Source organism: Ambystoma mexicanum, chromosome 1q (genome assembly GCF_040938575.1).
Source record: "Ambystoma mexicanum isolate Mex_15411 chromosome 1q, UKY_AmexF1_1, whole genome shotgun sequence".
Lineage (NCBI taxonomy): Eukaryota > Metazoa > Chordata > Amphibia > Caudata > Ambystomatidae > Ambystoma > Ambystoma mexicanum.
This window is the reverse complement of record NC_090922.1, coordinates 1427770980-1427787332: the sequence shown is the minus strand read 5'-3', so window position 1 is coordinate 1427787332 and position 16353 is coordinate 1427770980. Positions and strand designations below refer to the sequence as shown.

The following is a 16353-nucleotide window of genomic DNA, read 5'->3' as shown; positions in this document are numbered from 1 at the left end:
CGGTCCACTAAGAAGTAGTTATAGCCAGTGTCTGAGGTCTCCCCAGTGCACTTTGCCCTCGGGTGTCTCGTGCCTGCTCTGACACCACCTTCTATCGGGGGTGTTGAAGTGCTAGTAGTTCCCTGGGAGGCCTGCCTTCATTAGTGCACTTTCTGTGTTCGTTCTGGCCCGGGCCAAGGCCCCTGCTCTCTCTGCCGGCTCTCTCCCTCTCTACGTGGCCTCCTTCGTGCGGCTGTTCACCGCCTGTCCACCTCTGCACTGGGGAGTGCCTCTGCTCGATCTTCCGTGGAGTTGTGCCACCACGTCTGCAGAGCCTACTGCGGGTCCGCCTTCCAAGCCTGGGTCTCTGTTGGGCTGGTCCTGGAGCCGCTCCATTTCGCTCTGTGTCCTCCTGACTCTAGTGCGGGGCCTCCGAAATGCTTGCAGTCCTTGGTCCTTAGGTGATCGGGTCTCAGGGGTCTCACTCTCCGCCCCTCTAATACTCACCGTGCGGCTCCAGTGTTGCGGGCTCTTCGCCTGGGTGCGTTGCGTTCTGTGTCCCTGACGCGGGTACAGATCTTCTTCGTACTCCTCGTGTGGCACACCTGGGGACCTGGTCTTCCTCACTCACGCCCTTCTGACGTCCCGGACAGCCTACCTGTCTGGGGTGTCTCGCAGTCCGCCTTCTTCCCCAGCAAGGGGTCTTATTGTAGTTTAGAGGGCTTTTCCTCTCCGGCGCCCGGCCTCTGGATTATCTGCTGGTCACTGCGTCACGACATTCGGTACTCTTCTTGTTAGGGATCAGCAGCTGGGTGATGAGTCTGCCATTTTGTGAGGCGGCGTGGATCTCACTGCAGACCCTCTCCCGGTCTCTCCTCCAGCCGATTTCGCCCCAGCTTCACCTCCGCTGTGCCTCAGTCCTTCGGGCACCTTTCTCCCGAATTTCACGGGTTACCATGATGTTCCAAGCTAGCTATGCGGGTCAGTCTTCAGGATCATGCCGGAGCTCCAGCAAGCTGCTTCCCTATCGCATGGCTGCCAAGCCACGCCCCCCAGTCATTCCTCATAATTATGTCGTTTTGGAACAGAGGTGCAGATTTTAAATGCAACCTCTGCACTGACCCACATCAGCTATCATAAGAACACCCGTGACCTTTTAAGCCGGCTTTGTGCCACTGGAGAGAAGGTGCTGCAGATCAGGAGACTAATGCAGCAGAGCACAAGTTTCACTATGTATGCAAGGTTTTTATTGAAAGGGAATCTGGTTAGCAGACCATACTGTCTGAGATGGAAGTACCGACTTCATTTTTATTAATTAATAAAAATAACAAAAGCCCGGTCATCTACACCGTTGTCAGATGGCATTTTCTCACCAGGGGTCAACAGGAACTCCTTATAACAAAACCAGATATAGCGGGAATCTATACAGAGAAACCTTACATAGCTGGGCTTTCGAGTGCCATGTTTGTTCTCGTTATGCTATCGATAAACAGTCTACACTGAAAGTAGTAAGAACAGTTCACACTTAAACAAGAGATATTTTCTTTGCTTTGAGTATCATAAAATGCACGGACCGTAATAAAGATTTTATTTATTGTGCCCACTGCCAAAACAACAGGTTTTGGTATGGCGACAAAGCTAGCTAAACCTTATGGAGAACAGTTGGTAGCACCAACTGTTGGCATTTGCAATCTTCTGGATCATGTCAGGGGCTTCTAGATTAAAATTGCTTATTTAATAACCAGAACATGAGGCCTATTTGTCTGGTATGTAGGTATTTTAATGCATACAGCCACAAATCAGACTTATATTTCTAATGAATGTTTGCAACATCTCTCCCTTTTCCTCTGTAGGAGTTTGATCCTGAGGAGTTCTACCATCTTCTGGAAGCTGCTGAGGGCCATGCCAAGGAAGGAGAAGGCATCAAATCAGATATTCCACGGTACATCATCAGCCAGCTGGGACTCGCCCGGGATCCCTTGGAGGGTAAGACGTACACTACGTGCTAGGGAGAAAAAAAGTTGGAGATTCTATTTTAAGGTTTACTGTATTTCCTCCATTGTATCAATAGCTATTCCACTGGCACCGTTTTCTAACTTATAGGTTCTGTTTACAATCCAAAATGGACATCCTAGTTAAAGCATAACCTGAAACCCCTCCTCAACTAAGCCTAGTGCCCGCCTTCTTCTCTTATGCTGTAGGTGGATCCCACCTATCTCCAATCTGTCAATGCATTAGAGATTGTAATCTTTTGTGGATGGTTATCGTGCTGTTGTGTGTATATATATATATATATATGTGTGTGTGTGTGTCCCTTTTTATGTATTTATTTTTAAGGCAGCCCCAATCGGCTTTTGCTTAAGCTGCAAAAAAACTAAGTTCTGAAAGGAGAGATGCCAATCCAGGTAGCAAAATATATCCATTGCATAAAGCAGAAATATTGGCATGTTTTGATAGGTGCTAATAAAAAGGCCTATTTATCTCTCCAACCTCTAAGAGGAAATAGAAAGGTGTTAAGATGCCAAGGGGACTCCCCAGAGGGGGCAACTCAATGATTAGTTTAAATAGGTTTATTTGGGTGTATGTACAATTGTGGGCAGCATAAAAAGAGTCAGAATGGCATAAGAAAGTTTTGTCAATTCGCAGAGGTATCTTCAAATCCTAAGTGAAAAACCGATAGAAAATGAGGTCGAAAAGACAGCGTATTTTTTGGTCTAATTACGAAAATGTTTTGGGGCTTTTCCACTTTTTAAAAAATAATGCGGGGGGGGGAGATCCTGCGCCACCCAACACTTCCCTGTACCTTAAGTTATACCCTTACCCCACCTCCATCTATTTAATAAAAATGTGTGAATTCATCGACCAAAAAAACTCAGTCTTTTCAGCCCCAATATTTTGTCATTTGTTTTTTGTGGGTTTTACCTCTTCAAATAGTCTCTCAGGGTCACTCCCAGACATCACTGAGTGTATTGCCTGAGCTTGTCCGATAATTATGTTTCTGTGGATGCATAGTTCTCTCGGATGACCACTGTTATATCTGCATCTCTGCATCTGCCTGATGATCCCTAAGTGAGGGAGTTCAGAGAGAATGTTATTGTGCATGGAATGTTTGGGTATGAGTGAAGGCTCTTCTAGTGTGAGTTGAAGCCAGCCTCCCTGCGTGGTGGGTGCCGGGGAGGTTCTCACCAGAGGTTCTCACCAGGGGAACTGACCCCTTTGGGGCCTAGCCCCTCAGCATTACCATCTGCCTGTCTATTTTGAATAAAGAACTTGGATGAACCTTGAAGCTGCCTCCAGTCCATCCTTTAAATATGACAAGCACCGTTTGGATGGTATCCTCAAGATGTTTAAAATATTCTGGAGTCCGTTTTGTAGCTGTGAAGACCCCACAGCATCCAACCAGAAGTGAGATAGACCAAGCAGGTTTCTAGGAGCTGGCCGGTCTATGGGTTTACCTCCCTGCCTTGCAGTCCTGAATTTACATCCCAACCTTACTGCCTTCCTTGCCAACTCGCTCATAACTACCCCAGTGTCTTGCCCCTGTCTAGTTGTTGTCAGGCCTGGACATCTCTACATGTGTTTGCTACCTACTTACGCTTCTCCCAGACCTCCAAAACAGAGACATTGTCTCATTGTCTATCTCTTACCATCTCTGTCCCTCAATTGGTCTCCTCCTTGCTCATTGTCCTTGCTTGTAACTACCTCTACTTCGCATAATCCATTCCTCCTGCTCCTTTGACTGTTCCTCGTCCATTCTGCTATTTTCAGTCCCCCTGTTGCTCCTCCCACCTATCTATGCTGCCTCTACTTATCCTTCCCTGTCATTTGCTCCTCCCCCTGCTGTCTCCTTGAAGCTTTTATAGTCCCCCATGTCCTCTCACTGGGTGGGCTTCAAATTAATGAGTGGCTTCTGTGGATAATACACTCTGTGCTCCAGGAATTGATGGAGCCAGCGGCATGTGGCTCCATCAATGGCTCCCGCAGTGAGGCTTGACGGGTGACGGCGCTAAGCTTGTCACATCTCCAGGTGCCTTTCTCTAATCCTGGAAGCTGCATGTTGATCCACGCTGACCATTTGGTGTTTGTATCCCATTTGCACCTCCGATTGCTGCACTTCTGTGCCCTGGAGAGGCTCTTACACCCAATCTCGGTGTGAAGGGAGATGCGCTGAGCAGCGGTGAGGAGTCTGAGGGCCAGCGTGCCTTAACTTTCAATGTATTGCAGGGGTCTTGTGAACTCCTATGGTTAGCTCCTGAGGCTTCTCTATTTCCTGTGTCAAACGTGTTAGCCTGTCTAAACTGACACGCAAATGCCTGTTCTGTGAATTTTGAGTCTGTCCCAAGGCCGTTAATTTTCTCACTATGCCCACTACGAAAATGTATGTGTCAAAAAAGAAGCAGGACTTACTGAGGTTACAGCTGCCCCTCAGTTTAGTGATGTTGAAGTTGGTGGCTCTCCCAGGGGCATAGGTAAGGGTAGTAATCGGGTGTTGGATGTCTTAGCATGGAGTGCCCGTATGAGACCCTGTCTCCACAAAGAGAGCATTGATTCAATGTAGGAAGTTGGGTGTGCTACCTTGGATGTCCCAGTAACAAACCTTATAGCAGAGTTAAAAGAAGCTGCTCTTGAGAAAGATCAAGTTAGTTTGCTTGATGATGTATCTGCCCTGGGTCAAGGTGACATTTATGTCCAAATGCCATCAGTTGTATGGGAGGCGCCACAATCCCCTTTGAAAAGTATGGGTATGGTGATTGCTGAAGGCATGTCACGGTCCTGCCCTGGAAATAATGGGTTGCTTGGTGGCCCTAGTGAATCTGTATTTTGGCAACATATGAAGGAGAAAATTATATAGGACGTGAATCAATACAAAACAAAAAGTGATTTATGTGCATGGGTGGACTCTTTTGATGAGTTTACTTTACCTGCCCGCCCAGATAGGGTGGATACAGAATGCCAATGTGACTCAAATAATTAGCACTCTTATAGGAGGTATACGGTGTGTCAAAACGACTTGACTATGAATACCAGTATGCCAACTAGTGTAAAGGAATCCAGTGTCTCTTAGCCTAACTTAATCCGTCTCGATGGCAGCTCTTCTGCGACAGAACATGCGGGAGAGGTTCTTTTACTATTTAAACAGTCTGGAAATGTGGCTAACCCCTTATCCAGTCTGGCTATGCCTACTCATGGCAAGAATATTCACATTAAGAAGTCAAGGATGCTGGCGATTTTTCAGAGAGAGCTTGTTATGGATGGTAGGAATGTTATCATCACTAATATAGTTACACCAGAGAGGACCGAATCCAGAGACGCACTTAGAAATAAGGTTTTATCGTGGTTACACTCCAAAGTGAGACATGGGTGTGCTAAAGGACAGGACTTTAGACTTTTCCGTAAGTTTGCATATTAAGGAATGGTGCTCCGAGGACAATACTGACAGTATCATCTTAGGTTGTGGCCATGGCAGTCTGCAGTCATTTTTGAGTCTATATACAAATCTGACCAATGTGTGTCCAATTTAAGGATTGTTCTGAATTAAATTTTCCTCTATAAGTTTGTATTTTATGCCTTTTGGTCCCATGTGGAAAGCGTTTTCTAATGGAGCTCGGGCTGTCAGCCGACATTGATTGATTGATATGGTATTTATTATTCCTCTGTACACAAGTGTATCAAGACGCAACCAGACAAGGGAGGGGGAAACAAGGGAAGAAAAGTCAAACAACCTTAGTACGCCTGATGTCATTTAGATTGTGCAAGTGCGCAACAAAAAGTGCAGGGGAGAGTGTACGGGGGAAGCACAACCAGAGCAGCAGGGTTCTGAGTGAAGTGCAAGGAAAGCTGGGGCTACAGGGAGCAACCCAGCCAGGTAGTGCAAGGTAAGCCAGGCGGCAGTGTAAGGTAGGCCAGGCAGCAAGTGCAGGGGGGATTGTTCAGGGGGTCAAGGGGGGGGGGGGCTGGTGCCCTATGACACTCGGAGGACACCAAGCAGCCTGTCAACAGATGAATGAAAGAGCAAGGGTAGGTTAGCAGGGGAGGGATCGAGAATGAGGAGGAGAAAAGAAAGGTCTTGAGGAGCTTCCTGAACTTAAGGAGATCCAGCTTAAGCCGGTGAGATGCAGAGAGGCCATTCCAGGGGGAAGCCCCTGCAGAGAAGAGAGCTTTACCCCCCATTCTCTGCTTGGAGAAACAACTGACTCGCAGAGAATTAGATGTAGTCTTGCGGAGGGCTCTAGAAGGAAGTTATCTAGGAAGAGATAGTTGAAGATAGTGTGGACCCCAGGCCCCAGAAAGCCTTGTGGATGATTCAGAGGGTCTTGAACTTGATCCTTGTAGCCACAGGTAGCCAGTGGAGGGATTTCAGGGCCGGGAAGATGCAGTCCCTGCGCTTGAGCTCCTGTTCTGGATGAGTTGAAGAGGTCGAAGAGTAGAGTTAGGCAGTTTGAGAAAGAGACTGTTGCTTTAGTCCAGCCTAGAGAGAACCACCAGAGCTCTGGAGACAGTGAGCTTTGGGGGGGAAGGTGAGTAAAGGGAGAATACCTCTGAGGAGGTGTATCTGGAAATGGGCCTTTTTGGCAAGGTCCATGATGTGGGGAGAGAAGGAGAGAGTGGAGTCGAAGATGACCCCAAGGTTTTTTGCCTCACAAGAAGGTGAGGGGAGATGGCCCAAGGAAGGGTGACCAGAGTGAGGGAGCAAAAGCAGGAGCAGGGGTCCCAAAGATAAGGATATCGGTATTACTGGCATTAAGGCAGAGTTCATTAGAGGCACACCATTCCAGAATAGCGAATAGAAAGGGAGGAGGGAGGAGGAGGCCGAGGGTAGCCTAAAAGAGAGCAGCGTGTCATCCGCATAACACTTAAAGTTTGGGGGAAAAAGTAGAGATCAGGAGGGACAAGGGGACAGATAGACAATGAAAAGCCAGGGTGAGAGGATAGAGCCCTGGGGAGCACCCCGTGTGGAGAGAGGTGGTTAAGAGAAATGACCCATGCTGAAATTGGGAGGATCGGTCCAAGAGGAAGGTGGTCAGCCATGCCATGGCCTGATCCGTGATGCCCTGGGTCTTGCAGAGACGATTAATCAGGATGGCGTGGTTGACCATGTAAATGCAGAGGAAAGATCAAGGAGAATGAGTACAGAGGGAGAGCTGGAGTCAAGATTAGAGAACAGGTCTTCACAGGTGTTCAGGAGAGCAGTTTCCGTACCTCTGGGTGCTCTGAAGCCAAACTGATGGACATGGAGGCAACCATTCTCCCTCACTTCTCCTCTCTCATGATGCTGGATGTTGTGCCTCCCATGGCCTGGAGGATCTCTCTCCTCCCAACACAAGGTCCGGGCTTTATTGGGTCACTTCAGGTTGCGCACGAGCGCATGCACGCAATTCTGTTTTTTATTTGATTGGGATGTGGCTCACTTTTATCGTCTTCTGCTGCATCGACCGCCGCATTGTGCTTTGTTGTGCTTTCACCCACTGACTGCTCCACCAAAGGCCTCTTTCAACATAGCCGACACGTTGTTTTGCTGGGATGGGAGGATTGTGCCCCTGGCCTGCTCGCATTGGATTTCTCCCCTCTGCCTAATACTGGGCCAATCAGGCGAGCTGGCAGACGAATGCCGGCCCGCCCCTAAGGCCTGTGTTGTAAGGCCCCTTTCTGCTCCCAGTCCGCTACTGTAACGCTGCTCCTCTCTCTTCCCCCTGTGATGTCTGCTGTTCCCCCACCTCCTTCTGTGTCCCCAGTGAAGTCTGCTGTGCCCCCCACCCCTTCCTTGTCCCCCGTGATGTCTGTGGCCCCACCCCCTTTCTTGTCTCCCGTGATGTCTGTGCCCCCCACCCTCTTCCTTGTCCCCCGTGATGTCTGAGCCTACCACCCCTTCCTTGTCCCCCGTGATGTCTGCTGTGCCCCCACCACTTCATGTCCCCTGTGATGTCTGCTGTGCCCCACCCCCTTCCTTGTCCCCTGTGAGGTCTGCTGTGCCCCTCAACCCCTTCCTTGTCACCCGTGATGTCTGCCGTGCCCCCCACCCCTTTCCTTGTCCCCCGTAAAGTCTGCTGTGCCCCAAGCCCTTTCTTGTCACTCGTGATGTCTGCTGTTCCTCCCTACCCCTTCTGTGTCCCTCTTGATGCCTGCTGTGCCCCTGTGATGTTTGCTGTGTCCCCCACCCCCTTCCTTGCCCTCCGTGATGTCCATTGTTACCCCCTTCCCCCACCCTTTCTGTCCCCTCATGTTGTCCCCCCACCCTGCGTGCCTGATCTCTTCTTTCCCCTTCCACCCCCCCACCTAATCTCTGCAGGAGTTGTATTGATTCACTATGGTTTCACCATCACCGACCTGTTGCCAACGCTTGGATTTGACTTTTTGGACACATTCACTCTTGGTGCCTCACCTTCTCAATTCTCATGCTGGACATCCCCTGGATCTTGTACTCCGGATGGCCCTTAATCATGCTGTGACCATTGTCATCTTGAATCCTTGCTTACATTTCCTGTTCCCTGCAACATTGTGTTTTACTGACCTCTGCAACTGTACTCGCGCGCTCACACTCCCCCCCACCCCCACACTATTTTATTCTCTGGTCTCTCCTCCCCTCCCATCTCCCTCCATTACTTATTTCTATGCATTTACTCTATCAGAATTGTCCCTGGACCTAGTACGATACCAACAAAGATTTGTCTCCTGTCCCTTGCCTTGTTCTCACCCCCCCCCCCCAGCACTATCTAAAACGTCATCAGGCCTAGTACGATAGTCGCTTATTTTTTTCCTCTTCTCCTTTCTCCTCCCTCACCTCTTGTAAATCTCCGGCTCTACCAGAAATTTCATCAGGCCTAGTACGGTAGTCGCCTGTCTGTTCCCATTTCCCTCTCAGCCCCTCCCTTCCTATCTGTGTCAAAGCTCTTGCATTATCTGTAATGTCGCCAGGCCGAGTAAGATAGTTAATTTCACATTCTTGTTGTTCATGGCCTGTAAGAATGTCACTGTATTTTCCCTTGTTCCCTCCCTTGCCTTGAAGCGCTTTGAAACACATTGTGTATAGGCGCTATATAAATAAAAGATCATATCAACAGATTCAGTGTGTCAGGTTAGCCCAGGAAAGGGGTGATAAAGATCAGGCGATAGTTTGCCAGAATCGAGGGGTCAGCAGAAGGCCTTTTTAGTAGCGTGTGCACAAGGGAGTGCTTGAGAAGAGAGGGGAAGGAACCAGTGACAAAGGAGTGATTACAGTATTCGGCCAAGGCTGGAGCGAGAGAGACCACTCCGACAAGTCTGAACTCCTCCTGGTAGGTTCCCCCGACACGCTAAAAAATGACACGCTAAAAAATCTAGACTCCCATTTCAGTCACTTCACCATTGACACCATCAAAATTCCTGTCTCAGATTCTGTCAAAACTCTTGGAGTCTACCTGGATTCCAGCCTATCCATGGATAGACAAGTCAACGCAATAGCCTCCGCAGCTGCCTATCATGCCAAACTAACAGTCACCTCGCCAGGAGCTCACTCGAGGAGAGGGCAGGAGCCCCTCCTCATGCGCAGCACCATCCGCATCCAGGAAGCAGCTCCAGCACACCACGTGCTTTGACCTCCTCATCTACGGCTCCGCGCATAGACAGCCTCGGAAGGCCTGATCTGTTTGGGGTAAGGCCTAAACCCCCCAACCTCACCCTCCCTCCACCTGCAACACCGAAATTCTGCTGCCAACGGCAGAACTCCCTCGATCCTGCACTGCCTGACCCTCCTGCCTGACCTTATTATGCCGGGCGCCGTGCGGCATGAAAGCGAGGCTGAGGCCTCGTTGCTAGGATACTAGCGCCTACAACTTCTCCATGCATCCGCCGGCAGGCGGAAGCGCCGGCCACACGAAGGCCCATACAAAGGCCACTGTTTGCCCCTGGAGCCCAGTCACCTCGCCAGGAGCTCACTCGAGGAGAGGGCAGGAGCCCCTCCTCATGCGCAGCACCATCCGCATCCAGGAAGCAGCTCCAGCACACCACGTGCTTTGACATCCTCATCTACGGCTCCGCGCATAGACAGCCTCGGAAGGCCTGATCTGTTTGGGGTAAGGCCTAAACCCCCCAACCTCACCCTCCCTCCACCTGCAACACCGAAATTCTGCTGCCAACGGCAGAACTCCCTAGATCCTGCACTGCCTGACCCTCCTGCCTGACCTTATTATGCCGGGCGCCGTGCGGCATGAAAGCGAGGCTGAGGCCTCGTTGCTAGGATACTAGCGCCTACAACTTCTCCACGCATCCGCCGGCAGGCGGAAGCGCCGGCCACACGAAGGCCCATACAAAGGCCACTGTTTGCCCCTGGAGCCCAGTCACCTCGCCAGGAGCTCACTCGAGGAGAGGGCAGGAGCCCCTCCTCATGCGCAGCACCATCCGCATCCAGGAAGCAGCTCCAGCACACCACGTGCTTTGACCTCCTCATCTACGGCTCCGCGCATAGACAGCCTCGGAAGGCCTGATCTGTTTGGGGTAAGGCCTAAACCCCCCAACCTCACCCTCCCTCCACCTGCAACACCGAAATTCTGCTGCCAACGGCAGAACTCCCTCGATCCTGCACTGCCTGACCCTCCTGCCTGACCTTATTATGCCGGGCGCCATGCGGCATGAAAGCGAGGCTGAGGCCTCGTTGCTAGGATACTAGCGCCTACAACTTCTCCACGCATCCGCCGACAGGCGGAAGCGCCGGCCACACGAAGGCCCATACAAAGGCCACTGTTTGCTCCCTGTTCGCGCCGTGGCGCGTGAGGGAGCGCATTATGCTGAACCCCTATATATGACACCGGTCCGCTACGGTGTTGGTCTCCGCTCCGCAACACACTCATTCCCAGCTGTTGATGTACTCCTGTTCCTTAGGACACATACGGAACGCCGTCTAGAAATGCGGTAAGACTCTTCGTGGACCTGACCTAGCTGAACCCAGTTTGGTTAACTCACCCAGCCTGTCGTCCTTTGTTGCCCCGACTGGATATCAAGGTCATTCCCCTCTCTCATTCGGGAGCACCTTCACTACGTAGTGCCACATCTATCATCACCACTCGAATCACGAATCACCACCTATTGTAATTCCTCATATGTACGCCTCGCACCTTCCTTTATGTTCTGTAGTCGCATAGCGTTTGATGTTAAACTAATTGCTCGCAACTTGCTGCACTCAACTCGTCAGACTAGCTGAACTTCTGCCTTTTGAGTCATTGACTGCATAATTGCACATGTACTTACCCAGTCTGATTACCTGAACTTCTGCCTTTTGAGTCAATGATTGCATAACTGCACATGTACTTACCCAGTAGCTGAACTTCTGCCTTTTGAGTCATTGATTGCATAATTGCACATGTACTTACCCAGTCTGATTACCTGAACTTCTGCCTTTTGAGTCAATGATTGCATAACTGCACATGTACTTACCCAGTAGCTGAACTTCTGCCTTTTGAGTCATTGATTGCATAATTGCACATGTACTTACCCAGTCTGATTACCTGAACTTCTGCCTTTTGAGTCAATGATTGCATAACTGCACATGTACTTACCCAGTAGCTGAACTTCTGCCTCTTGAGTCAATGATTGCATAACTGCACATGTACTTACCCAGTAGCCGAACTTCTGCCTTTTGAGTCATTGATTGCATAATTGCACATGTACTTACCCAGTCTGATTACCTGAACTTCTGCCTTTTGAGTCAATGATTGCATAACTGCACATGTACTTACCCAGTAGCCGAACTTCTGCCTTTTGAGTCATTGATTGCATAATTGCACATGTACTTACCTAGCAAGCTGCACTTGGACTGCCACTTCCTGGCTGTTCCTACCTCTGCCCAGAGCACAACTCCTCCACGTCCCCTCCAGTGCACGCCTACACTACCGCACAGACGGTTAGAGCACTTGGTTCACGATATGCGGCCACTGCCAACTGCCAGCCACCTTTCTCTTGCCATCATCGTAGGGCTCCTCATTGCCACATCCCTTTATCCCCCTACTCCTCCCAGCACCGTTAAGACCGACCCTCATCACCCTACTTTTCACCATACCGCAATGCCCCTTAGTAACCCATACCTCAATGACCCTGCCCTCTGGCTCCATCACTTTGCCACTAAACCCACATCTAATCAACCTTGCACACTCCAAGTCAGGAATCTTAGACTTGGATCCAGACTGCCTCGTGCCTACTGCACTCAGCACACTCACATCACCACTACTTCACAGAAGTTACCATCATCCCACAGCACTATCTCTCCCAAAGAACTCAAGGGTGCCCTCATTAACGCCAGATCTATTACGGCCCACGCACTGGACATCTCTGACTTCATCACCACTCATAACCTCGATTTTGCGGCCATTACCGAAACATGGTTACACGCAGCCTCTGGCCCACTCCTTTCCCTCGCTATCCCCAACGGTTACTCTATCCTTAGAGCTGACCGACAATCAACAATCAAAGGAGGTGGAGTCGCATTCATACATAGAAATAACATCACACTTAGAATCATCCCCAACACAGAGCTCAGTTGCGCAGAATCCCTCTCCGTGAAACTCATCTTATCTCCAACCAACACTGCTACCCTCCACCTTATCTATAGACCTCCAGGACCACTTAGCTCCTTCATAGATGAGATCACAGCCATTCTGACTGTCAATACGAAACCCAACTCTCAGGTATTGCTTCTAGGTGACTTCAACCTTGGCCTACATGACACTAAGGATCATTTGGCCTCTGAAGTCGCTATCACATTAGCTAACTTAGGACTCCAACAGCGCATCGACAAACCTACCCATATTAAAGGTAGAACGCTCGATTGGATTTCTGATCTCAATTGCAACACTACCATAAGCTCCAACCACGCTTGTGCTTGGTCCGACCACCACATCATCATCTTCCAACTACCAGCGACCAACCCTCTCACCACCCCCACGATAGCCCCAGCCACTCCCACAAGGAACAAAAAAGACATCACCAGGGATAAACTTCTCCCACTCATCCTTCCTATCCTGAACAAATGTGTGTCCCAACACAACGACCCTACAGTCTTAGCAGACATCTTCAATCAAACACTGCTCAAAGCCATTGATAATATAGCTCCGCTTAAATTACGGAAAGCTAAACAACAAGCCCATTTGAACTCCTGGTTCACCCCGCAGTTACGAGCCTTACGCAAAGAAAAACGCAAGGCTGAATCACTGTGGAAGAGCCACCCATACGACCCTAACAAAGAACGCCTCATCATCGCCACCCACAACTACAAGGAAGCGATCTTACAAGCTAAAAAGGAGACTTACAACCAACGTATCATACAAGCAGAATCCAACACTAAGGAGTTGTTTAAAATCCTTAAAGAATTGGAAGCCCCCTCCCACGTACCTGATACCTGCACTAAAGACAGCCAATGGTGCAATAACATCCAAAACGCTCTCCTCAACAAAATCACCACCCTGCAATCAAAAATTAACGCCAAACAAACTACCCTACTCACCAACCCCCCTACTAAACCTGCCACTACGCCAACGGCCTCCTTTAATCACACCCCTTTCAGCTTCACCCCACTCACCATCCTCGAGGTCGAAAACATCATTCGCAACCTAAAACCCTCTAACTGCCAAGGTGACTCCTGCCCAGCACTTATCATTAAGGAAGCGGCACAGGACCTTGCTCCTTTCATAACCACCTTCATCAACTCTTCATTCCTAACTGGAACGGTACCCAACAATTTAAAGGACGCATGGGTTATCCCTCTCCTAAAAAAAACGAATCTGGACCCTGAAACACCAACTAACTACAGACCTATTACCACTGTACCGTTCCCACTTAAAATACTTGACAGAGCAGCATACCTGCAGATTCAGAACTACTTAGAAACTAATAACCTCCTCGGCTCAAGACAGTCTGGCTTCAGACCCAAGCACGGGACTGAAACAGCTCTTCTTGACCTCAAAACTCAAATTGAGGACCTTAAAGACAACGGTAAACTGGCCCTTCTACTACTACTGGACTTATCCGCTGCTTTCGACTTGGTCAACCACCAAATACTATGTCGGCACCTGAAGTCCGCTGCCCACTTCTCTGACAACGCATCCAACTGGATCAGGTCATTCCTCGACAACAGGCACATGAGAGTTTTCTCACCTACCGCATCGGCCGACCCTACACCAGTCCTGTGTGGAGTCCCGCAAGGGTCCTGTGTCTCCCCTACTCTCTATAATGTCTTCATCAAACCATTATTTGATGTGCTTGACTATCTGGGTGTCACCTACACGAACTACGCCGATGACACCCAGATACTCATACCCATTACTGGTGACTACATTGCTGACTCCAAAGCCCTCAATGACATTTACCTTGTCATTCAAGCATGGATGGCCCAGCACGAGCTGTGCCTCAACGATGACAAGACTGAGCTTCTCATCTTAGGCACGCAACAGAGACTTAACAAACTAAGTCCCCTGTTCGGCTCCTTTAACATTGACGGTAATCTAATTAAAGTATCTAAAGATACCAAAACTCTGGGTATCTACTTGGATGCCTCCTTGACTCTCACCCGACAAACCAATGCAGTGGCTGCCGCGTCTGCCTACACCTGCAAATTGATCTCAGCCTGTCGCCCATTCCTTACCGCCCAGAATTGCATTACCCTGGCCAGGACCTTGGTTATGTCCAAACTGGACTATTGTAATGCATTGTACCAAGGCACTAACCAGGGCAATCTTAACAAACTTCAGACTACCCAAAATAATGCCATTAGAGCGGCTCTTAATATCCCTCGATCTGCCCACATCTCAGAAACCAGGAAGAACCTCAACTGGCTCTCAGTCGCCCAAAGGATCTCACTGAAAGCACTCACTCTTACATACAAATGTGTTAACCACCAGGCCCCCTCATATCTAGCCTCTCGATTCACTCAACATATACCAACGCGAGTACTCCGATCTGCACAGTCCCACGGTCTTGCAATCCCTAGATTCAAGCTTCATACAGCTGGGGGAGCCAGCTTCCCAGTCCTGGCAGCCAAGCTTTGGAACACTGTACCACTCACCATCAGAACCTTACCGTCATTTAACCTATTCAAACACAAAGCCAAGCTTTGGCTAGTTACATCTCACTAGCAACCGCCCTCTGACTCTGACGGGCCATCTGGGACCTAGCTCTGCTTTGTTCCGGCACTACTGTTCCGCTTATTGCTCTGTTTTGTAACGTCAATTGTATATTCTGTATATTTTGTTCACAATCTGTTGGTACCAATGTGATGATATATTATAACTGTAACTTTCTGCCAAGATATGCGCCCGGTTGCCTTTGGGCCTGGTCTGCGCTATATAAATAAAATAAACAAATAAACAAACAAACAAATAATCAACGCAGTCAGACCCTTTCTCTCCAAAGAGAATTGCACCAAACATAGCCAGAGCCATCACTGGTTCTAGGCTAGACTATTGCAATATACTCTTTCTAGGAACCTCAAATAACAACCTAGAGAGACTACAAGTCATACAGAACAATGCTCTCCGTGCAGCCCAAGGCATTGCTAAAAGAGAACACATCTCTGAGGCCAGAAAATTAGCCCACTGGCTCCCAATAAAGGAAAGGATCGTATTCAAAGCCCTGACACTGACCCACAAGTGCATGTACCTCACTGCTCCTGCCTACCTCTCACAAAGGATCCACCCCGTCTCCACTACAAGGCTAATCCGATCACCGTATACCAACATGCTCTCTGTGCCATTAGTAAAAAGAGCCAGAGCGGGCGGTCCAGCTTCCCTTATCTTGCACCCACTCACTGGAATGCCCTACCTCCCACGATCCGAGGTGAGGCCTGCCTCACCACCTTCCGTAAAGTTTTGAAAACCATCCTCTTCACATAAGGCCCTTCACATCAGCATGAATACTTATAATTTGACCCGTTGCACAAGTTGTAATATAATGACTATGTGCAATATCTGTAACAGTATGATGTTTTGTAGTATTCACAATGTGTCAACGACCGCTACCATGCCTGAACCTGTGTAACTAGGTTCTTGCGAGTAACAGCGCCTCAATGCCCCTGGGCTGCTTGTGTGCTATATAAATATAAATAAATAAATAAATGCTGTCCTTGATGGTTTTGGAGAAGCAGGAGGGTCACCTGTTTGGATGAGATTTTCATAAACTGGACCGGACTGGTCTAGTAACATCATTGGGTGTTGCAGGCGAAATGGCGGGGAGAAGGAGGGGAGGGAGGGCAGCCGAGGAGGGCCTGAGAGAGGTAGAAGAAGAGGGGAGTGCAGACAGGATATCCTGGGTTTTATTGGTGAAATGAGACGCCAGTGCCGTGCAGTGGGCCTGGAGGGTGTAGAAAAGGTAGATACCAGTATCCCATCGAATATCTTTGAGGTGGAACCAACTCTT

General features: G+C 49.3%; 1 protein-coding gene across 11 annotated transcripts in view; it reads left to right on the top strand.

Annotated features, from left to right (window-relative positions):
• The window catches only part of LOC138548762 (microtubule-associated serine/threonine-protein kinase 2-like), a 2396492-nt gene that overhangs the window by 2026555 nt on the left and 353584 nt on the right, over positions 1-16353 (top strand). For all 11 annotated transcript variants that reach the window (XM_069642298.1, XM_069642297.1, XM_069642303.1 and 8 more), the window contains one exon: positions 1833-1965. In XM_069642298.1, coding sequence (XP_069498399.1) covers positions 1833-1965 — 133 coding nt within the window. The remainder of the gene's footprint in view (positions 1-1832; positions 1966-16353) is intronic.